The following is a 24,162-nucleotide window of genomic DNA, read 5'->3' on the forward strand; positions in this document are numbered from 1 at the left end:
TCCAGTTAAATGCACAAACACACAACTGTAAATTAATGTAAGTTTTATTTAAATTGTAGCTGAACCTCGTCTGTGCGTCCACATCAATAGTGATTAACCTCATAGTATTTAATGTCTATGATACAGTGATCAATGAGGCTGCAGTAAGATGGGGGACATCATTAGTGATTAACCTCAGGGGAACACTTACACGGTCAAACAAGGAAACAAGTAGAAACATTTTCACTTCATTGGATGTAGATGACCACACGTGAAAGATCTTACGGAGAAATACTCAATAATTCATATTTGGAAAATATGCGTTTATTATTATTACAGCTCAGAGGCCCTTTGAATGCACAATAATAGACAATAACAAGCTGCATACAGACAAGATGTTAAAGTTTAATTTAAACAGATATGAATCTAAACTCTGATCTCAAAGAGACGAAACGTTACTGGTGAACAAACATCAGTCTGACAACAGATTAAACGTTATGAACACGCAGCCTAGTTATAGTCTATATCTCATGTGTATATATACATATATACTGTATGTGTATAAGCTGAATTATAGTATAGTTTCATCTCATGTATAACTTGAATACCAGCGGGTCATTTCAAGAAGACTCCCCGAGAACAGGCCGCATATTGAGAAAGAGCCCAGATGTTTCTATCAGACTTTCTGTTGGACAGACTCTGACTCTTTATGTGTGACCCAGGACTCATCAGAGACCTGGACCTGGACCTGGACCCAGCTGTGTGTCCATGAAGAGTAACCGGTCTATGGATCATCCTCTACTCTTCAAAGACGTTGGTCCCCCTGTTGATGCAAGGTGAGGGTCTCAGGCTGATGATGAGGTGTTTCTACCAGACTCTCTGGTGGAGGTTCTGGGTTTCTTGCTCCAGGGCCCTTCAGCAGTGTCCAGTGAGGGAGGGAGAGCTCCATGGAGGACTTGGTGAGACCTGTTGGGACTAAACCAAACTGACTGGTGAAGAAAACAGTAAGCTGAAAGACTGAGCTGTTGATTCTCAGTGGGACCAGCAGGACCAGTAGACCTAAACCACTACAGGGAGTCATGTGGTCCACATCCAGACCTCACGTCACGGACCTTTACCTTGTTTTGGTCTCTGTGAGGACGGACACCATGTGAGCTGATGCTTCATGATTAGATGATGATGTGATGATGTAATCTCAGTGTTTCTTTCAGTTCACATCAGCAGAGAGGAAAGTCTCCTGAACCCAGATGTTTGTCCATGAAGAGTGATCGGTCTAAAGGTCGTCGGATTAACTTCAAAGATGGACGCCGTTCTTATGACCCAGAGTAAGTTCTTAAACAGATGAAGAACTGTTCTGATCCTCAGTCATGAATTACATAAATGTTTGTTCATTGTTTAACGTTTTGTTTCCATGACGATCCATCATGACAGAACTCATTATCTTCATCTAACTGGTCTGTGTGTGTTTAAGTGTGAATCATTAACTGTAAACATCCTCAGATGTAAACACAATGTGAGCCAGTTCCTCCACATCTGGATCAGCAGAGGTCACATCTGGTTATATAATAAAGGTGGTAATATGTTCTGCAATAATATCGGCATGTTATTAAATTCATCCTCTAAACACAGCTGTTGCTTGTCAAATGCAATCAGATGGACGGTAATAAAACGCCATGATGCCGTCACAATGCGTAATGACGCTGATGGCTGATCTTGCGCTCTTAGGAGACGTGGCACATGGAAGGATTGGCGCTGTAGTGCAGCGCACCATCGGCCTGTTTAAGGGCAGATGGCGCTGCCTCGACTGCACTGGAGGGAGGTTATTGTTTACTCCTGAAAAGGTGTGAAACATCGTGCTGCATGTGCTGTGCTACATAATGTGGCAAAGCTTCCAAACGTGCCTCGACCCCCTGACGCCGATGTTGGCCCAGACCCTGTCCCCGATCCCCAATCACTGCCGCCAGTCTCTCATCAGGAGGGGACAGCTCCGGTGTCCCTTTCCCCCCCGTGGGGACACACCTTGGTGATGGCGCGCTAAACGCTTTTTTGCTTCCACTTTGATGTCAGACCAGTTGTTCTTTATTTGGATCCGAGGTCGTGAGGCTGCAGCGTTGCTCTGCAACCTTTTGCCCCTCAGGTGCCTTGTTGGCATCAGTGATGTCCACACTGTGTCCTCCAAAGAGCATCTTACTTCTCCTTCCCACCTCCCAATGATCATTTCCACTTCACACTGAGTGAAGTTACGTTTCTTCGTTTTCCTCTCAGTGTTTGTCATGATTTCGCAATCGATGAATATTAATTTGTGGGCGTTCCACAGACTATATATGGGCAACTATGGGCGTGACATGAAGCCGCAAAAGCTGCGCTGCATTTAGAAGTGATTGTGATTTATTAAGGGAAAACTGCGTAGGACGTTTTATAAGTGTGAATATTTCTGTGCGTCCGCACGTCCTACGTTTCATCCGTACGCCACTTCTGGAGCAAATCCTACGCAAGCTTTTATAAATGAGGCCCCTGGTCCCCCTGGTCTAACACATGCGCTCACTCACAGAGTGCGACCCCCAGTGGACTAATTAGGAATAGCAGCTACTTTTATAGAAAAGTATATTGTAGTATTTGTGTCTTTGCCTAATTCTCACAATAGTAAAGTCATCCAGCGGGCTGCACTGGACCCCCCGGCAGACCAGATTTGGCCCTCGGGCCTTGAGTTAGACACCCATCATCTAACTGGTCTGTGTGTGTTTAAGTGTGAATCATTAACTGTAAACATCCTCAGATGTAAACACAATGTGAGCTAGTTCCTCCACATCAGGATCAGCAGAGGTCACATCTGGAGACAGCTGCACGTTTCTGGAGTCAGATGACTAGGACTGAACATGTGATTAGAATAAACTCAGTGCTCTGTGGACCAGCTTACGTGGTCTCCGGACTCCATGCAGAGGTTTGGACAAAGTATCGTCAGTAGACTCTGTGAAAAGGTCCAAAGACTAGTTTCAGAAGATCTAAGGAGACTTCTAGAGGTCAGGGGACGGACTAAAGAGGTTTGGAGTAGTTCCATAGGACTTTGTACCAGATGCAGAGGTCTGCAGACGTTGTTTTTATGACCCACAGTAAGAACTAAAACCAGATGAAACTGATGACTAACTGTCACTCAACTAATAAACTGTCTGTCATCATCGACAGTCTTCAGCATCTCGTATCCATAATGATCAATCATGACAGAAGCCAATATCTTTAACTAATGTTGTATTGGTGTTGATGGTCCAAACACCATGTGAGCTGATGGTTCATGTTCCTCCACAGAGAGGACCAGGAGAGCTCAGAGGTTCCCACAGGTCCGTCTGCCCAGCAGCATCAAACACACCTGGACTCCATCTTCATGGTGTGTACATGAACAACTACTTTAACATCTCTCAGGTCACCATCATCTCCACGCTGCACTTTGTAGACCAGTGGATTGTCCGTCTGTCCAACATGGACCTGATGGTGGCTTCCATGTTCTAGTTGATGTCATTCATAGAATATTCTGTTCCAGCTGCTGGAGGAGAACATCCTCACTTTTGTGAAGAACGAGCTGAAGAAGATCCAGAAGGTAGTGAGTTCAGATTACCCAGAATGCTTAGAAAATGAGGACGAGGAGTTGCTGGATGAAGAGCAGAGGAGGAGCAGAGAGGCATTTGTGAAGATCTCAGTGCACTTCCTGAGGAGAATGAAAAAGGAGGAGCTGGCTGAGCGTCTGCAGAGCAGTAAGAGGATTTCTCTATAGACTTACCATGCTGATAAATGAGACCTTCACTGATGTCTCAAGAGACGGACAGAATATATTCATAGTCATTCTCTGAGGAAAGGACATTTTGAAATCTATTCTGTGACTCATTGATCTTCTTTGTTGTCTTCATTCAGGACTTCTTGCTGCAGTTTGTCAGCGTGAACTCAAATCCAACCTGAAGAAGAAGTTCCAGTGTGTGTTTGAGGGGATCGCTAAAGCAGGAAACCCAACCCTTCTGAATGAGATCTACACAGAGCTCTACATCACAGAGGGAGGAACTGCAGAGGTCAAAGAAGAACATGAGGTCAGACAGATTGAAACAGCATCCAGGAAACCAGCCAGACCAGAAACAACCATCAGACAAGAAGACCTCCTCAAAGCCTCAGCTGGAGGAGAGGAACCAATCAGAACAGTGATGACTAAGGGAGTGGCTGGCATTGGGAAGACAGTCTTAACACAGAAGTTCACTCTGGACTGGGCTGAAGACAAAGACCACCAGGACATACAGTTCACATTTCCATTCACCTTCAGAGAGCTGAATGTGCTGAGAGAGAAGAAGTTCAGCTTGGTGGAACTTGTTCATCACTTCTTCAGTGAAACCAGAGCAGCAGGAATCTGCAGGTTTGAAGAGTTCCAGGTTGTGTTCATCTTTGACGGTCTGGATGAGTGTCGACTTCCTCTGGACTTCCACAACAATGAGATCCTGACTGATGTCACAGAGACCTCCTCAGTAGATGTGCTCCTCACAAACCTCATCAGGGGGAAGCTGCTTCCCTCTGCTCGCCTCTGGATAACCACACGACCTGCAGCAGCCAATCAGATCCCTCCTGAGTGTGTTGGCATGGTGACAGAGGTCAGAGGGTTCACTGACCCCCAGAAGGAGGAGTACTTCAGGAAGAGGTTCAGAGATGAGGAGCAGGCCAGCAGGATCATCTCTCACATCAAGACCTCACGAAGCCTCCACATCATGTGCCACATCCCAGTCTTCTGCTGGATCACTGCTACAGTTCTGGAGGAGGTGTTGAAGACCAGAGAGGGAGGAGAGCTGCCCAAGACCCTGACTGAGATGTACATCCACTTCCTGGTGGTTCAGTCCAAAGTGAAGAAGGTCAAGTACGATGGAGGAGCTGAGACGGATCCACACTGGAGTCCGGAGAGCAGGAAGATGATCGAGTCTCTGGGAAAACTGGCCTTTGATCAGCTGCAGAAAGGCAACCTGATCTTCTATGAATCCGACCTGACAGAGTGTGGCATCGAAATCAGAGCAGCCTCAGTGTACTCAGGAGTGTTCACTCAGATCTTCAGAGAGGAGAGAGGACTGTACCAGGACACGGTGTTCTGCTTCGTCCATCTGAGTGTTCAGGAGTTTCTGGCTGCTCTTCATGTCCATCTGACCTTCTTCAGCTCTGGTGTCAATCTGCTGTCAGAAGAACAAAAAAACTCCCTGGTGTCTAAAGTCTTTAGAGTCAAACCTGAACCAAAGCGTCTCTACCAGAGTGCTGTTGACAAGGCCTTACAGAGTCCTAATGGACATCTGGACTTGTTCCTCCGCTTCCTCCTGGGTCTTTCCCTGGAGACCAATCAGACTCTCCTACGAGGTCTGCTGACACAGACAGGAAGTCGCTCACAGACCAATCAGAGAACAGTCCAGTACATCAAGAAGAAGATCAGTAAGAATGTGTCTCCAGAGAAAAGCATCAATCTGTTTCACTGTCTGAATGAACTGAATGATGGTTCTCTAGTGGAGGAGATCCAACAGTCCCTTAGATCAGGACGTCTCTCCACAGAAGAACTGTCTCCTGCTCAGTGGTCAGCTCTGGTCTTCATCTTACTGTCATCAGAAGAAGATCTGGAGGTGTTTGACCTGAAGAAATACTCTGCTTCAGAGGAGGCTCTTCTGATGCTGCTGCCAGTGGTCAAAGCCTCCAACAAAGTTCTGTAAGTACAGAGAGAATAAGATTCATACATCAGAACTTAAATATTCTGCCATCTTTAATACTTACTGCTTGTTCTTCATCCCTCTCTTCAGACTGAGTGGCTGTAACCTCTCAGAGAGAAGCTGTGACGCTCTGTCCTCAGTTCTCAGCTCCCAGTCCTCTAGTCTGAGAGAGCTGGATCTGAGTAACAACCACCTGCAGGATTCAGGAGTGAAGCTGCTGTCTGCTGGATTGAAGAGTCCACACTGTGAACTGGAGACTCTCAGGTCAGGATCCAATTAATGTCCACTTGGTGTCTTTATTTACATCCATGCTACATGGAATTGAAACACAATGTTCATTCACAATAAAACATAACAGGGTCATCCTATTAATCTTCTTATTTATGCTACGTGATAATATCACTAATTGAGGAAAATGGGTTTGTCTTCAATGATTTAAATGTGTGTCTAAACTATCAGCTCCCTTCTTAAAATTGTTTGTTTAAGATTTCAGGTTTCATAAAAATCTTTTTCACCAGGAAATAAACCAGAACTTTGTAAACAGAGGAAGTAATCTCAGGGACAAAACTTTGGCCCTTTTTGTGAATGTATGTTTGTTTTCCTGACATTACAAGAACCTTTTAGACAAAACCAATTCAGTAGCTTAAAAAATAGACAGTCTGAAAGACAATGTTCCTTCACAAATAAACAGCACAGGTAAATCCTGTTTTTCCTCTCAAGCTTTGTTATGTTTTGTTTTGATGTATTCAATGGATGAAAAGGATAATAGTAGAGTAGGACTCAATACTTTTTTGTCTGATGGTTGTTTATTTGTAATTCAGGATGTAAAAAACACAAGATCACACAAAAAAAGATTAATTTCTCATTAACACTCACTTTGTTCTCTCTCTTCATCTTTCTTTAAAAGAAGTCAAATAGAGGATAGAGAAGCCTAATTCTGTATTTAGGTCTAATAAACATTAACAACAACATTAACTATCCCTGCCTCATCCTGATATTGATACTACAGTACTTACTGTAAATTGTTCCTCTTGTTTAATATGGAGCTAATTACATTTTCTTTGGTCCTACTGATTTTATTTTAGTTCAAATACATCAAAGAAGATTTCATTTCATAACAATAATGTTATCTTTCTTCTTGTTGATTGTTCTCTCTTCAGACTGGATGGCTGTAACCTCTCAGAGAGAAGCTGTGACGCTCTGTCCTCAGTTCTCAGCTCCCAGTCCTCTAGTCTGAGAGAGCTGGATCTGAGTAACAACCACCTGCAGCGTTCAGGAGTGAAGCTGCTGTCTGCTGGACTGGAGAGTCCACACTGCACACTGGAGACTCTCAGGTATGAAGAGGCCTGCTGCAGTCACATACCATGAGTCTGTTAAAGGAGGTAGAGCTGGAAACCTTTTCTCTGTCAAACTCTCAGCCTGGTTAATGTGACCCTGACACACCAAGCTGACCTCAAACTACCAGAGACTCATCAAACTGTTTGTGTCCCACATCAGACCTTAAATACAGACAGAAGTAGATAGGGAACATTAGCCTTAATGAGCCTAATCAATGATGTTGATTCATTTATTCGTAGTTTTTAACCATTCACATCACATCCTCACAGACCAGGGACATTTAGTAACACACACCCATAGAACACAAATTGTTACTACCTGGATATATAAATATAGCTATATCCCTACTTGCAAAATTCCCTAGACATGATTATAACATGAGCATATGGTGGACAATAAGAAACATTTTGATGAAAGGCTATTGGACGGTTAGTTGCTCGTCATCTGCCCCCAGTGTGTGTTGTCCTATTAATTAACAGTAACAACAATCAAACAGACAGCATGTTGGTTAATAAACAACAAAAAGAAACAATCAGTTCAAAGCGTCTTGAAGGATCATCACAGTAGGAATGTAGCACACGTGGACAGACGTGAGGCGTGCTTTAGTTTTTAAGAAGTGCTTTATTTCTCCGTAAGAACAGGTAAGAATCAGATCAGATACACAGGTAAACTTTAGCTCACTATTTTCCTTCTTTCCTTACTTCTCCCAAGCGCGCGAAATCATCTCCCGCTTGACTCCTAAAACAATGACCCCTTAGGTGACCTCAGTGCTTGTTTGAACATAACTCATTCTCACTTACCAACAGATTTACAGAGTATCTCTTCGCAAAAGAACATATGCTAGTTTAATGAACATATAATTAGAAAATCAAATACATAAATAATGGAATATAGGTGGGTGTCCATTTACTGTAGCATCTCAACACTGTGGACTTCACACTGTCCCTTTCAAAATGAATGTTCCCGACATTGGCTCTAAAGAGAAAGTTCTCAGGAAATTCATCTGCTGCCGTCCTTCATGTGTTAAATCCTTCAAAAGTCTGCAAGTATTTGTTTAGCATAGAAGTACTATTTTAGTCCTATTTTCTCCATTAGTATATTCTGTCAAAGTTCAGTGCATCTGGAGCTTGGACGCTACGTCCTGACTCCCGTATTCGTTTAAAAGGAGTTTGTCTTACTGCTGAATTGTGTAGCGAGCTAAATACACACAAGGAGAGCAGAACAGCGTCTATGATGGTCTCACTGTGCAGCATCTGCAGAACATCTGTCTGAGTATCAGCAGGAGAAGATGCTGCTGAGAGAGTGATTCTGATATTTATATTTCATAAAGCTTTGCCTGCATGTTAGATTTCCCTCTTTACAGCTTCCACCATGGATAGCGTGCTCATCGATTGTCACCAAGTGACTGCGGCTGACATGTTGAATTACATCATCTCCATGACGACGATATTTGACCGGATCACTACGGTCTCAATGTTGGACATTTAGCTAGCTAACGTTAGCTCTGCTAGCTCGTAGGGAACGTTACCTCATCTGTGAAGAGCAAGCTAACATCGGCCGAGTAAACGGCACAACTTCCATCACACCACCATTCTCCCTGAGCTTCACTTCCACTTTAGAGGATTCACGTCTTGGTGCCGTGCTGCTGGCTCGCGCTCACTGGCACGTAACGGCTGGTCTTTGGCACCTTAGTGGCACCTTGGTGGCACCTTAGTGACAGTTGGGTGCCAGTTGGCGTCACAGCAGCTCAGAGAGAAAACAGCAGAGAGAAAGTCGACATTCTGCGACGCAGTTTGAGCGAGTTGTTAGAGCAGTGTCAGGATCTCCGATCCCCCCGAGTTGGCTGATGAGAAGGAACTCAACACGTTGATCAATTAAAGTCAAAAAGTTAACATTTATTTATCCTGTTTGCTTGCAAGCAGGAGGTTCAACACACCAGCACGTATCTCAGCGCTCGGCGTAATGACGTCTCCGAGCAGTAAAAACGCTGAGTTTTTATACACATGTGGAGGACATTCTCCGTGCCAGTTACGAGAAGCTGCAAAGCAGGTTGAGATAAGAACCTAGGTGAAGCTGAGGGTAGCATTACATTACACACACACACACATACACAAGATCCTCCTCAGTGGCCGGTGCAAATCATAATTAATTGACATAAAGTAAAAACGTGGATCCAGAACTTTCGTACCGAATAAGATATGAACTAAGGCCATGAACAGAAGTCCTTTGTTTTGAAGAGTCTATGAGATCGAGTTGACCGTCCTCCCTTCTCAGGACACAGCTGCAAACTAACATTTTGTATCATGCTGCTCTTTGCACATCAGGGTCAAATACGGGACACTTGAGACACGGCTTTAGCACAAAACATTGTTAGAACATATTTTATCAGTACATGCATCTCACAGCAGCGATGAGGATCACAGAGCTTCATGGATTAGAGTCTCATGATGAAAACAACAGGGATCCATTTGAAGATGGTTGAATGCATTTACATAAGGATGTTCTGTAATATCACAGTAATAATGCAGAACGTGACGTCAGCAGTCGGTGCCTCTGTGGTGTGAAAAACCAAACAGGGAACGAAATAAACTAACTAGTGCGTTTCTTCTGCTTGTTTGTGTTCATAGTACATGTGTTGTTGGTTCATTGTTCATTTTGAAACATGGAAACATGCACATTGTGTGAATACTGAATGGTCTGTATCTGCTTTATCTTTATGAAACAGTTTAATGTGAATGTTCCTTTGCACACGTCCCATGAAGCTTGATCTGTAGCATGACGTCATTTCTCCCGTTTGAATTCACATCTGGTGAAAGTACAGTGACAGGTCCATTTCTTATTTGTTATCCATTTATCTTCTTCATGAATATATTCCAGCACCTCGTCGCTGTGTGACGCCTGACTGACAGTCTGTGGTCGTCTGTAAGTAGTGGTAGAAGAAGAAGAGGTGCTCCATGTGGACATGAAGGACAAAGCTGTGTGTGAGAGTGATGTAATGTCCATGTCTCCATGCTGCTCTGACCCCCCTCCTCCTTTCAGGGTGGAGCCTGATGGAGTCCGATGGTTGAGACCAGGTCTGAGGAAGTGTAAGTGTGCTTTGAGTCATGAAGATTCAACCATCTTCACACTGTGACATCACTCATTCACCTCTGTGACGTCATCATCAACGTGTCAGTAGATGAACACATGATTAATAACTGCAGCTGTATTGTGTCTTGTTCTCTCATCAGATTCCTGTGAACTCACAATCGACACAAACACAGTAAACACACAACTCAAACTGTCTGACAACAACAGGAAGGTGACACGTGTGGAGGAGGATCAGTCGTATCCTGATCATCCAGACAGATTTGACTACTGGGATCAGCTGCTGTGTAGAACTGGTCTGACTGGTCGCTGTTACTGGGAGGTCGAGTGGAGAGGAGGAGTTGATGTATCAGTGAGTTACAGAGGAATCAGGAGGAAAGGAAACAGTTTAGACTGTTTGTTTGGATACAATGATCAGTCCTGGAGTCTGAGCTGCTCTGATGAAGGTTACTCTGTCCTTCACAATAAGACAGTAACACGCATCACCTCCTCCTCCTCCTCCTCCTCCTCCTCCAGTAGACTAGCAGTGTATGTGGACTGTCCTGCTGGCTCTCTGTCCTTCTACAGAGTCTCCTCTGACACACTGATCCACCTCCACACCTTCAGCACCACATTCACTGAACCTCTTTATCCTGGGTTTGGGTTCTGGTTCAGGTCTCCTGGTTCCTCAGTGTCTCTGTGTCCTCTTCAGGAGGGAGAGTCTCCTCCTGGTGGAGAACCTTCCTCTCTGCTCACCACATAGTTCAGTCTGTACAGCTGATGGTGGTTCATGTGGGTGTAGATGCAGGTGGAGCAGGTGAGGGGTACCTGAGCTGGTCTGGACTCTGGGGGGTCCACAGCTCTCTGGGACTCAGATGGAAGTGTGAAAGAGCTCAGCTTAATGCTGCTGTGCTCCTTCAATCAATAGATGATCATTTAGATATTGGCTCCTAATTAGGCTTTAATCTTAATCTTTATGTGTTCAAGAAGACATTTTATAAGACGCTCTTTCATCTGTCCCCCCATATGAGACAAATGTGTCCTTTTGTGTGTGTGCGCTTCATCAGCAATAATAAAAACAAGGTGAAGAAGGAAAATATGAATGTGTAATTCTTTTTGAGCCCATTTTAACTTCAAATCTTTCTAAATCTGTTGAGTGAAATCAAATCTAATTTCACATAATCAGGTTTGTTTTGAACAAGAAGCTTTTTAATGGTTCAGCAAACCTCTCAAGGAAATATTGAATATGCGTTACTTGTGTTTTTATTCCCTATAATGTCATTTACAACATTTACTCCATGTGTTACTTTAACAGAAATAGAATTGTTTGGCTCTAATGTTAATAAATGACTTTTATTGGAAACAACTGTACATGTTTAAACAGGCCATCAAATAAAGATGCTTTCAACACGCTGTATTATTTCTTTTGACATGAAATACTCTGATCCTTTTTAAAGATGCTGTACTATTGACTTTTGTACTATTTCCTCCATAATATCTGTATTTATTCTACAGCCCTGTTGCTGTGTCAATAGCACAGAGGAAACATTGGTGGTGCAGCATGTTGAAGAAGGAAGTGAGTAAATAAAGAAATGAGTAATGAATAAGTTGCTTTATTAACCTTATTAACCTTCACGCAGAGCCGTCTCACAACAACACAAACTACTGAGCTCGCTACTTCAGGTGCAACTTGAAGCTTTCATTCTGCACCAAATATCACACTTAAGTCACCAACAAAAACACACAAAGCACAAGCACACATTTGATGACAGGGTGGAGTTTATCTCCTCACAAAGTGGAGTATTGAAAGTGTGTGTTGGACAGAAATATATATATAAATAAAAGGGATCAAATCTGCTGGGTGTAAAATATACATACAGCAACATGAATTAGCAATTTTGGTGCCTTAGAACGTTGTGTCAATGCAATGAGCTTCATGGCCTCTTAACCTCTTGTGAGTGCTTATGAGTGACTACAGCTGTTTACTCTGAGGCCATTTAAATAGAGCTCATTGGGTACAAACGCCCACAAACGCTACAATGGGAAAGTCAAAGGAGCTTAGCATGGATCTGACAAAGCAAATCATTGACTTGAACAAGTCTGGAAAGTGACTTGGAGCCATTTCAAAGCAGCTGCAGGTCCCAAGAGCAACAGTGCAAACAGTAGTTTGTAAGTATAAAGAGCACGACGCTGTTTTGTCACCATCAGGAAGAAAACACAAGCTATCACCTGCTGCTGAGAGAACATTGGTCAGGAGGGGGAAGAGTCAACAGAGAACCACCAAAATGCAGATCTGCCAAGAAGTAGAAGCTGCTGGAACACAGTGTCCATGTCCACAGTCGTGTTTGGCATCTCCATGGACGGAGAGGCTGCCGTGCAGGAAGGAAGCTCTTGCTCCAAAAGCGCCACCTTAAGGCTCGACTGAAGTTTGCTGCTGATCACGTGGACCAAGATGAGACATTCTGGAGGAAAGTTCTGTGGTCAGACGAAACCAAAAAATGAATGAATTAACGCAGATCAGCTGTTCTGGAAGCGGATACTCAGAGTAAGTCAACTCGGAGTTCAGGGATAGACTCAGAGTTTGTTGAACCTCCTTTCTGGAATACCCCCCATGTCTACCGCCAAGCACGGTGGTGGTAGTATTATGCTGCCAATGGATCTGGTGCTGGTGGATGTGAACAATGCTGAAGAAACAAGTCCATGTCAGAGTCCATCACATTTAACTGAACAGCACCAATTCTGTTGTCCAGAGGAGCGGTCAAAGATTCAACGAGAAGCTTGTGGACGGCCACCAAAAGCGCCTAATAGAAGTGAAAATGGCCAAGGGACATGTGACCAAATATTATCACTGCTGTATGTATATTTATGACCCAGCAGATTCTGTCATGTTCTCTGTTAACCCATAATTAAGTCCTAAAAGAACCAAACCTCATGAATGTTTTTGTGACAGAGTGATTGGAACAGATTCTTCTATCAGAGGAAAATCTGACTTGTAGGAATAAGGGGAAACTCAAGGAGAGCCATGACATCATGTTCTTTACAAGTGTATGTAAACGTTTGACCACAGCTGTAGTGGGTAGATATGTGTGTTTAGCTCTACAGGCTTCATGCTGTCCTGATATCCACATGTGAGGCCGTTGATGAGCGTAGCTGATTTCCTGTCACGTTACCTCATCACTGGCTCTGTCACAGGCACTTTGCTGGAGGCCCACTGGCACAGTTCTTGTTATCATCTCCTATTCTACATTCTCTCTCTACCTCATAAATCACATCAAAGTTTTTAAATACAATTAGCAGAGCCAGCTGTTTTCTGACACATTGTGTACAACTACAGGATCTTTACAGTAAACTGATGGAGATCAGATGTCAACATTTGATTATCATATAACCACAAAATACTCAATGTTAACATTGTAATGAGTTATTTAGACAAGATGATTTCAGACAATATCAGGAGAGAAGATTCAGCAGTGACACAAAATGAGAATATTACTGAATAGGAAAAACAATAGGAAAGCCTACTATATACAGAATAATATGTACAGTATTATACGTTAATTTCATCAACGTACATTTAAATAATAAAACCAAAAACACATAAGGAAATGATGTGAGAAGTCATTTAAGAGTAGCAGGTCTCCAAAAGGGAAAAAAGGAGAGGGACGTCAGCAGAACAAAGTGGGTGATGCAGAAACAGTTAAGGATACGTGTTTGAAATGAAGGAGACCCGTTGGATTGAGCACTTTATACCATGGGCTCATTTCCGGGGACGCAGAGAGATGCGCCGCAGTCTCCTAGCTTTCCCCCTGGCATCAATGGGCCGCATCTCATTGACCTTTGACCTGACCATCTGGGAGTAGCTGGGTCTCTTGGTGTAATGCATCAGAGGGCGGTCAGGCTGAGGCCCTGCTGGGACGGAGAAATGGAAGTTATATTCTCCTGCAGAGGCAGGGCACATGCATTCTGGTAGCTCTCCAAATTTTGATGCATTTTTGTTGGTATTCTTGTCATTACGTTTCATTTTTCTATTCTGTACATTTTGTCTCTTTCGATCCAGTTCTGCATACGTAATGCCGTGGACTCATTGAGGACACAACATTTACCCGGAAGGGGATCCTTGTGGCCAACTCGACATCCGCCGCTACTGAACAAATCCTGTTCAATCTAATCAATAGTAATTTAACAATTCCCATGGTAATTATGTTTTGGGTGATAACTCGCGCCCCCAGAGGCTCAACGTGTTCCCGAGCGTCTTTAGAAGACCCCCAGATTGAGGCCATGTGGGTGGACCGAAAGCAGGTAAGCTATCCGCTGACGTTCCATCCTTTTTTCAGATGTGGACCAGTTGGGTCGGTTTGCCGGGCCCTGGAGGAATAGTTTGTGCACCCCATGCCTCGTGAAGTGTGACACCAGGAGTTGAGGACTTCTACCGGTGTGGTGACAGCCATCTGTCACCACACCGGTACAACCAATCTGTTAAAACCAGTTTTTGTGTCGCAACATGATGTCCTTGGGGATTTTGATCAATGGGTTCCTGGGGGTGACTTGCGGTTCTGGTAGAGGTGTACCAATGCATCCTGGATCCAGTTTGGGTTTCTCACGTGGGCCGAGACAATGTCCAACAACGAAAACAGTGATGTGGGACCCAAGAGCCGGTCAAAGCTCCTTCTGGTGTTCCTGGTCGCCCATGCTGAAAAGCGGCTGTAAGTTTTAATGAAGCGGATCAAAGTGTTGTCCTGCTCCCCTGGGAGAGCGGGGGTTCAACGGCGGAGATATCCCATAAACCTCCTTTCTAACTTTTCTAAGAAGGGATCGGGGGTAGCCCCTCTCTCCTCAGGCCTTGAATAAGATCTGTGTGGCCGAGCCTCAGTCCTGCGCCCGTGAGCAGATCCGTTCAAACCTCAATAATTGGGACTTCAGAATGAAGTCGTGAGGGTGATGGTTACCGGTGCGATATAGCAATAAGTGTGAATCTGTTGGTTTAAAAAAAACAAAAAACTTTAATTTAAAAGGGAGACAATGAGAAGTTGAGGCCCTTGAAGTGAAAAAGTCCAAAAAGCTCCCATTAGTTGGTGACGGCTGTAAGTTTAATGACCGGTGGTGTGAATTGAAGGTCTGGAGGAAGAAGTCAAACTCCTTTCCTGAGTGAGGCCAGACCCAGACTTCATCCAAATAGCTGTAGTAATGACTGGGACGTTTGGCGCACAAAGGGAGAATGAATTCTTCCCAAGTGGCCATGTAAATATCTGCATAGGCTGGGGCAAATGTCTTGCCATGGCTGCTCCACTAATCTGTAGGTACTGTTGGCCATTAATGTCAAAGTCATTTCCGGTTAGGCTAAGCTTGTCATGACTGGTTCCCCACAACTGGTTCTGGGGAACAAACTCTGTGTCCTTGAAAGGTCGCGTCATTCTGTCAGGATGGCGGGAAAGGCAGGACTTAAACGCAGAGTTTCACAAAACAAAGAGACAATAATGGTCAAAAATCCCAAAAGCAAAAAAGGGCCAAAAACGGCGACAGGAACCAGGAAAACTCAGACATGGACTTCCGGACATTCAACAATGACGCGACAAGTGACACACACGGCTTAAATACACTCGGGAGGTGCAGGTCATTGGACACAGGTGGAAACAATCAGACAATCACATGGCTGCTTCAGCACTTCAGACTACATGTACAATCATCCTGTTGTTGTAATGTTTCCTCGCTGAGTGGATTCGGACTGTCGACATGTTTTCAGCCACAGTTCATCTCCTCCCCTCCCTACACGCCTTCCTCCTAAGTCATTGTCTCACATGAACAACCACTGACTGCCTGCTACTGGAGGACAAGTCCACCAGAAGGTGCTGAGCGTCTTCTACTACCTCATTACTAATTCACATGTACAAAGACTAAACCTTATTCTAATGAATGTATACAATCAACTATTGTTAGCAGGCGGTGAGCTGCGAGCGGCAGCGCTGGCTTATCTGATGTTACACCCAGAGTACTCGTCTGCTTATTTTACCTCTGAAAACAAACTAGGTCCAAACTTTGTCTTCTTCTTATTCGTCACTAGTGCAGAGCCATGTGGAGTACTGCATAAATGCAAAGGCCGCTCATTGATTCAAAGCGGTCACCTGTCTAAAGAACTCCTCCAGAAGGGATGTGGTCCAGCGATGATGGAGGTCCCAGCGTTTGGCAGGGTGGCTGATGTCAGCAGTGTGCAGTAGCAGGGACGAGGCCTTTGCTTTGTCGGGCCTGCAAGTCCAGTCCAGTTAGTGGACGCGGCGTGAAGGGTTGTAAAGCAGAAACAATCATGGTTTGATAGTTTCAGCCTTGTGAAGGACTGGAGTGACTGGCAGCATGAGGCGGGACGGACCCAGACGTGAAACACTCACGCCTCATGTTGCTGCAGGTGGCTTTTCATCCCGTTGATCTGCTGGAAGTGGCAGGACATGTCTGTGGCCAACACCATCTCCACCACCAGAGCCCGAAGCTCTCTGAAAGAGGGCAGGCAGTAAAACATTCATGCTCCCTGCAGAAGCTTAGATGAAGCTTGGGGAAAGTTTAATCAGAGAAGACTGAGATGCTTTCATCCTGTTGCTGTCACTTCTATATTTCTGCAGCAATGCAGTGCCAGATCGATGCAACTCTGCCCCAAACTACTCAACTTGTCCCTAAAATGAGTCATTTGATTCTGCTTGACTGTAAAATAAGGTGATGTGTTTCTCCCTGGTATCATCAGCTGTAGCTCCCTCTAAGCACCAGTAGGAGGCAGTATTTTAGAAGCAATGACTTGCACTGTAATCTGGGGGTTGTATTGTACAGTGAATTATTATTTGAAGTCATTGAATGGAAACAGCGGTAAAAAAGGACGTCCCTTCAGCTGCAGCGCTCTTCTCTTACCTCCACTCGTCTTTGGAGAGATTAGACAGAATGTTCATGTCATCACTGTGCTGTAGAAGGAGATATGCAGCACTGACGTGGTAGTTCTCCAACAGCTCGGTCATTGTACAACATGTTTTTTAACAGTATGGGAGAGGAAGAGTGGGTGGCATGGAGAAGACGGAAATGGGTCTTCGGCGTGCTTGGTGTGCAGCAGCAGAGGAGCAAGAGAGCGAAGCCGGTGCTGCGCCTCGTAGAAAGAAGAGGACCTTGTCCCACTGAATGCACATCATGTCAGGATAGGATCAAACATCGTTAGTGATGAATGGCGTGCTTATCGTTGCCTGCATGCACTTGGCTACAATCATATGACTGAATCATGCAAGGTGGCCTGTAGATGCCCAAACAGGTGCCCACACACAGCACATAGAAAGAGGCGTAGCATTAAGGAGCAAGTGTGGAGGCAAAGAGGTGATCAAAGCGAATGCTTTGTGTCTGACCATCTTTGTCTTATAGAGGGACTCAATGGCTAAGCAGGAACACAGAGACAGTCCTCTTGGTAGGACACTACATGATGTAGCTAACAGGTACAGGGTGGAGGCTACAATGGAGGCTAAATAGTGGGAGTGGATCACAGTTTCATTTCCATTGCTGCCCCTGAAAAGGTTTGCTGAGTTTAGAGATCAGAATACAGGAAAGCACATGGTGATTTTACTGGGAAATATCTAGATGCTGTCCATGACTTGATGTTGTGCTGATGGACCATGTTTTAAAAAAAAGTTAAACCGTTAAATGTTCAGAGGAATTAAATAATGATGATCTACCTCAGTTTTATCATGCACTTTAAGGTCATTTCAATGTTTTTGCCTCGATTTTTACAGATCCTGTGTTTTTATTTTTTACATTTGTAGTCCACAGCAATAAATAAAACTATTTTGGCCGTCACAGTTGAAACACTTGTACTATGTTTTTTTTCTTCCCATTATATCAGCCTCGACCACATTTTAGATGTGGAGGTTGTGAAAATTATTAACCAGTAATTAACACGTAATAAAATATGTATTAGCCTTAATGAGGCTTGTTCTCGCTTTAGATCTGGTAGCTGTAAAAAGAATAGTTAACTGTTAACAAGTGCATTGTTAACTTATAATAGACGAGCAATAAAGTTTATTTTAATATCAATAAGCAAACAAAATAGGATTAATAAAGGCATGGCAAAGATGCTTATAAATGTGTTATAGCCTGCTATTAATTGTATTATAATGCCATTATTAACACTTATACAGGCTTATAAATGTTAATAAGCATCTTGTAAGGACTTACAAGGGCCTTATTACCTATTAATTAACGGTCATTACAAGGACCTTAATACACAGCGTTACCGTTCTAGGTAAAGACTTCTGTGGAGCTCAATTAGAAACAGTCATCACTGAGTAGTAAGTACATGTAGAACACATGGCACTCATTTAGAAGTGTGCTCCTATAATATGGGTGAGCTTCAAAGTTCCTTCATGACCAGGGTCCATGATAATGTGACATGACTTCCTCCAGGGTCTCGTGGGGGGCGAAACAGAGCTGTAGGGTCAGCATGTCCACTGAGGACGGGAGGAACGTTGTGTGACTCATTCCAGTGAGTCATAGATCATTATCGAAAGCTTGATTGGACTTTTATTCGTGATTCAATTTGTCTTCAGCACTGTCCTTTGCATTTTACAATGACTCTTTATAATGACGTGCTGGTGGTAAACACACTGTACCTGTCTACAGCCTTTCTTGTCCTCTTTACCACTACTTGCACTAAAGCACATACGTTTTGCTACGAGGTGAAGACAACAGTAAAAATGCAGTGCAAACATGAAAAGACGTCTGATGGGTCTTAATTATGGGACCTATTTGTTATCTTAATAATGCATAATAATATAGAGGATATCATCCTAAATATTGGTCTTCAGGGGAAAGTTGTATATGAATGGATTTATTCTATTTATGTGATCTTTTTGTCGACGTGTAATATGACATCAATAGCCCCAATGACCCAACTTCACAGAGCAATGATGAGGCGGCCATTGGGGCGACCACCACAGAAAGTGAAGGTAGATTTGTGAGCATGTTGACGAGAGCACAGAAGTGAGACAACCAGGGCCAGCAGCACAAACTACTCCACCTCAGGGACATGTGGCTGCTCCTGAGAGAGTCCACCTAGTTCCCAGTGAGGAGAGAGGCTTCCCAGGTGTGTTACATCATTTAAACATGCAACAATGTACTGCAACACACACGTTGGTCTCTACATTCATCGTCAATTCATCCAGTGTTCATTTGAACAACTTCAAAACTTTTTATAGATTGGAAAGTTCTTTCAAATCCCAGTGATGCAGCAAAGACCTTCAAAGAGGACATTTTAAGGCAGCGTGCAACTGGAAAGTCTTTATATCTGACCATGGATGTGGGAGACACGCAGAGGACGGGGAAAGGGCGTTGCTTTCTTTTTATAAGGTGGCCAATGTTGAGTGGGCGCGGCCCTTGACATGCACACTCCAGGGTGAATTTGGTTACAGACACAACTAAAGATAGAAAGTATCATATATGAATCTAACTGATACTGTGTATTTTCATTTTTCAGGAATCCAGCAATTGGTGATGGCGTGACTCGACGTTTCTTTGCAACCATCATGTCCAAACTTCAATATGGTTTTGAGATCAATTTTGGCAGGTGAAGATTCTATTTGACCGATGGGTGGTTGTCAGCTATCAGGCTGATAACTGATCTGTCTACTGACCCCGAACATTAAATTAGTTTGAATATAGATGTTCTTTACATTCTGCCCTTTTCGATGCTCCTTTTCTCTTCTCATTTAAGTACCAGGAGGAGCTCTTCTTTCTGAGGGTGAACAAGATCACCTGATTCCTCCACCTCGCGGTGCCTTTTGGAGAGTGACTTCTTTGTTGCTGCTGGCTGAATGATTGCTCATTCGTTCCTCCATGATGGGCCGGGCCTTGGAGGACTCAGCCCAGCTGTTCTGCATGTGCTCTTTGGTGGAAGCCCAGAAGAAGTCATGATGAAAATATCAAGGACTGTGCTGACCTCGATATCCGCAAGACAGTCAAAGTGGTAATGTACATTTTTACAGAAAGATTGGAATGATACCGATTTGGGGCAAGTAATACTGGATGTCAGATATATAACACTAAAATCACACTGTTTGCTCATTTAAACCAGCGTGCTGAAGCAATATTTAAAGCACGTAATTATAGTGACTGATAATTAAGTAAAATGTGTTTTTTGAGGATGTGACGAGAAATGAGATTATTTTACATGTGGTTTAAGATCTCAGGCTGTTGTCAGCCGTGTAATTGAAGGTTATTGACAAGTTGTTCTATCGCAATTTATTCTATAGATTCTGAATATAATGCAAATCTTGAGAAATGAGACAATCTATTCTAATGGTCCTTATTAGCTGGAGGGTACAGAAGAATTGTCATCTGAAGGAAAGAACAATACTAATGAGTTGTCACTGTCTTGGGATTTGCCTCAAGTCACATGTGAGAACAGAAGATGCTGCTGGACAAGCTGATGCTCCACGCAGTGAGTATTCTCATCTGTACTTTAACAGATCATTTCAACCAGACAGACAAATGAGCGTTGAAGTTCACACTCACAATGTTCACATTGTGTCTTTTTTGTGCTTCACACAGATGTTGGTGAGTTGATTGTTTCGCGCTAGTTAAGTAGTTAAAGATTAGTAAGGCGGCTTTCCTTTTCGTAATGCAAATGATTTGCAGGAACTTGGAAGAAGCTCAAGACGGGTTAAACAGTTACGAAGGGGCTTAAAAGAGACGCTGATCTGGCCTTTGCTAACTGAGAGGAAAGACACAATTCCCCTCCTCTTTCCAAGAGCATGTGATGTACAGCGCACACCACAGGTCAGTGACCCCGTGAACTCACACTAGTGACTTTCTCAGAAATGACATGCGTTTTCTACTCTCATGCAGACTTTGGTTAAAGTGAAGTTACTTATTGATCACTGGTTTCCTCCCTTTAAGTTAAACCGACATCACTGCATAAGCAAGTACTGCTCAGACATGGTTGTCCTGAAGTCTTTGCAAGTTGTGTTTCATAGAAATGAACTGACAGTAATTGCTGCCTAAAAGGAAGGAAACCAATTAAAGTGTTACTGTGTAAAAACCTCCACTGTTACATTACAGGTCATTTAGCAGACGCTTTTATCCAAAGTCACTTACGTTACACTTTCTTTTTTACATTTGGCCCGGGGAGCAATGAGGGGTTATGTGTCTTGCTCAGGGACACTTCGACTTGAGACATTACATCACATCACATGTCATTTAGCTGATGCTTTTATCCAAAGCCACTTACAATTTGACCTGATCTAATTAGATCAGGTCAAACCCTAGCAGAGTTAGGAGGGCACACTGGCAGTTAACTTAATAGTAGAATCTAGAACACAAACTGGCACTAAAAGACTGAAAGAGCTTGAGCAAACTAGCAACCAAGATAACTTCAAACAAAGAGAACTGGCCGTGAGACGACAAAAACTAAAGCAAATCAGCAATCAAATTAACTTAAGACACTAGAATCAACAACAAGTTTAGCAGACTAGCTTGGTTTAAAGAAAGAGATACTTAGTCCGATTTCAGGTCGCCTGGATGTCTGGTGGCCTTGTAGAAGAGATGCACACTGGCTAACTAACCTGTCCATGTTTTTTCTGCACTTTTAATTCCATAGTTTATTTCCCTGAAATATATATTTTATTTTTGTATTGTTTTTAATTAGGAAAAGTGTTGTTATATGTATAGTGTTATATTTATAATAAATACAAATTAATAAAATAATGTGTTTGTCCTTGTTAAGGGCTGTTAACATGACAACTGTGACTATGTATGTACAAGTATGTAACTTTTCCAGTTTCCAGCGAGCAATTTATCCGTTGAAACAACGTTTAAAAGACGTCTGTGGCCCGACGTTGAAAAGACGTTGCAAAATGGTTTAAAAGTGAAAGTTGTTTCAACGTCTATTTGTAGACGTTGAAAAGACGTTCACGTATAGACCCGTTTTCAACGTGATTTATAATATCGGTGGTAAACTTTTTCCTAAATAAAAACAATACAAAAGTAAAATATATATTTCAGAGAAATGAACTATGGATTTAAAAGTGCAGAAACAACAGTTCTTTGTTCAACAACAACAATTCTGTGTTTGTAGACCATTTTTCTGAATTATTTGAACTTCATTTTTAGATTCTGTAACAAGATGTGGCTGTGAGTCACTTGAGTTGGGATAGTATACCTGAAATCAGCTGCGTCTCCCTCATCCTCACTTGAGGATTCTTTGTGTAAAGGGAGTCAGAGTGCAGAGAACACCCCTCAATTGCAGATTCCTCTGGTCAACGTGTTTATTCAATTCAAATCATTTTATTTTGTTCAGCTTTGCAATCTGTAAACATGCAATATCCTAAACCCCAAAATCTAAAAAACCTTCAACCTGGAGAAACCTGAGGAGAAAACAGCAAGGCAGTAGGTGTGTAGAGTATGAACAACTTACAGATGTACAGAACATCCAATTCCTACAACAGAAATGATTCTAATATTGTGGATTACTAAGCCAGGGGTAAGGCAGGACCAGTGCAGGGACAACCATCATCAGACGTAACCTCCGTCAGATGTAACCTCCATCAGATGCAACCACCACCCACAGAAACCTGTGAGGAGGGAAAGCACAAAGGCAAAGTTGGTCATTTGGGTTAATGATGACAGTAATAAACTAGTAATAATAACAGCAGCAGGTGTGTTAGAACACTCATTTATAGATGGTTTACTTATTACATTATAAACAAGATAACAATTCATCTGCAACTTATGGTATTTCTGGAGTAACATGTCCAGGTATATCACACAGTATCATGCTTTAAGCAGCAGTAACTTACAATGTGTCGGCCTCTTGTTTACAGAGCACAACTTGTTGAATTCAGCCCTTCACCCTTGCAATCTGTATTTAGCCCCCATTGCTCTAAACACGTATCTTCAGTGTGAAATGCAATAACATTTCTGGGTACAGCAACAATCTAACGCATTAGCAACACCAAACACACGAAAAATATTCTGGGATGTTTACTTTTGGTCCAGGTCATCATGATGCACGCTAGCATGCTAACTAGCAAACTACCTGCGCTAACGCTAACTAGCTTAACAAAAAGGGCTGTCCTTCCTGTATCGGGTGGGCAGCACAAGTAAAACACACGGTTATAGTTCCAGGTGTTCTTCATCCAAACACTCCCGTACTTACAGAGCAGTGGAGCCGGTAGTCGTGGTTCTATCAGCCCGTTCATGTCGCTCTGCTGCCGTAACTTCGCCTCGTGCTGCGTCCGCTCGGAGCTCTGCAGGCGTCTAAGAACTCGCGCATGCGCGTTACAGATGTGAGCGGAGTTACGTGTTTACAAGTAATGTTTGAACCTGCCCGCATTAGTATGTCTTAAACGCATCTTATTAACAGGACGCAGTCCGTAGTTTCATATTCATGACGTTTTAAGTAAAATATTAAATACGTTGAAATTACGTTTTTGCGTAGTCCAAATTTCGCCGACCAGTTCATTAATTATTATGAAAATCTTAACGTTAATATCGTCTATCTTTCAACCTTACGTTACATCATGACACATTTGTCAACAAATTGACGGTATTTTGGCACGTTGATGTTTTATCCCATTTTTAGCCGGTTCAAAAGACGTTGAAATGAGGTCTTAGACGTTCAGACCTCATTTCAACCCAATTTCAACCATATTTCAACGTTGAAATTACGTCTTGTTTTCACTGGGCTAACTTGTATTGCATCCTCGTCTCCGTGCATTTGTATCGATTTAGACAACCCGCGTATAGGATACGACTATAACAGTGATTGTACATGTAGCATAAAGTCACAACATGCAGCATCCTGCGCTCTTTCATCATGAGCGGCGCGGTGCGGTTTACGTGCACGTACGCGACTTTTCTGTGACACACAACGTTTGGTGGCCACAACTATTTAGTGCTGACAGGCAGCTGTTTACTTACTATTTGCCGGCCCTCCGCTTCGCGTCACAAAACAGAGTAACGCGAGTAACAAACTCGTTTCAATCTCAGTAATTGTAACTTTATTCATTTATTTAAAAAAATACTTTGTTACATGCTCGTTACCGCTAAAAGTAGTGGAATT

The 24,162-nt window shown here is 43.1% G+C and overlaps 2 protein-coding genes and 1 long non-coding RNA gene across 4 annotated transcripts in view; 2 read left to right on the forward strand and 1 right to left on the reverse strand.

The window, feature by feature from the left end:
* Nucleotides 1–24,162, reverse strand: part of LOC144390310 (dual specificity calcium/calmodulin-dependent 3',5'-cyclic nucleotide phosphodiesterase 1C-like) — a 442,515-nt gene that overhangs the window by 161,392 nt on the left and 256,961 nt on the right. The window lies entirely within an intron of this gene.
* The window catches only part of LOC120813551 (protein NLRC3-like), a 238,354-nt gene that overhangs the window by 1,024 nt on the left and 213,168 nt on the right, over nt 1–24,162 (forward strand). For both annotated transcript variants that reach the window (XR_013454320.1, XM_078096703.1), the window contains exons 3-4: nt 1,191–1,304; nt 3,283–3,361. Coding sequence is in view for 1 of the 2 variants with exons in the window: in XM_078096703.1 (XP_077952829.1) it covers nt 1,191–1,304; nt 3,283–3,361 (193 nt within the window). In the remaining variant the exon portion in view is untranslated. The remainder of the gene's footprint in view (nt 1–1,190; nt 1,305–3,282; nt 3,362–24,162) is intronic.
* On the forward strand, nt 19,795–21,794 carry LOC120813270 (uncharacterized). The gene is made up of 2 exons (XR_013454427.1): nt 19,795–20,541; nt 20,739–21,794. It is a non-coding gene; the product is annotated as an uncharacterized LOC120813270 (long non-coding RNA).

This window comes from Gasterosteus aculeatus, chromosome 21, assembly GCF_964276395.1.
Source record: "Gasterosteus aculeatus chromosome 21, fGasAcu3.hap1.1, whole genome shotgun sequence".
Classification (NCBI taxonomy): domain Eukaryota; kingdom Metazoa; phylum Chordata; class Actinopteri; order Perciformes; family Gasterosteidae; genus Gasterosteus; species Gasterosteus aculeatus.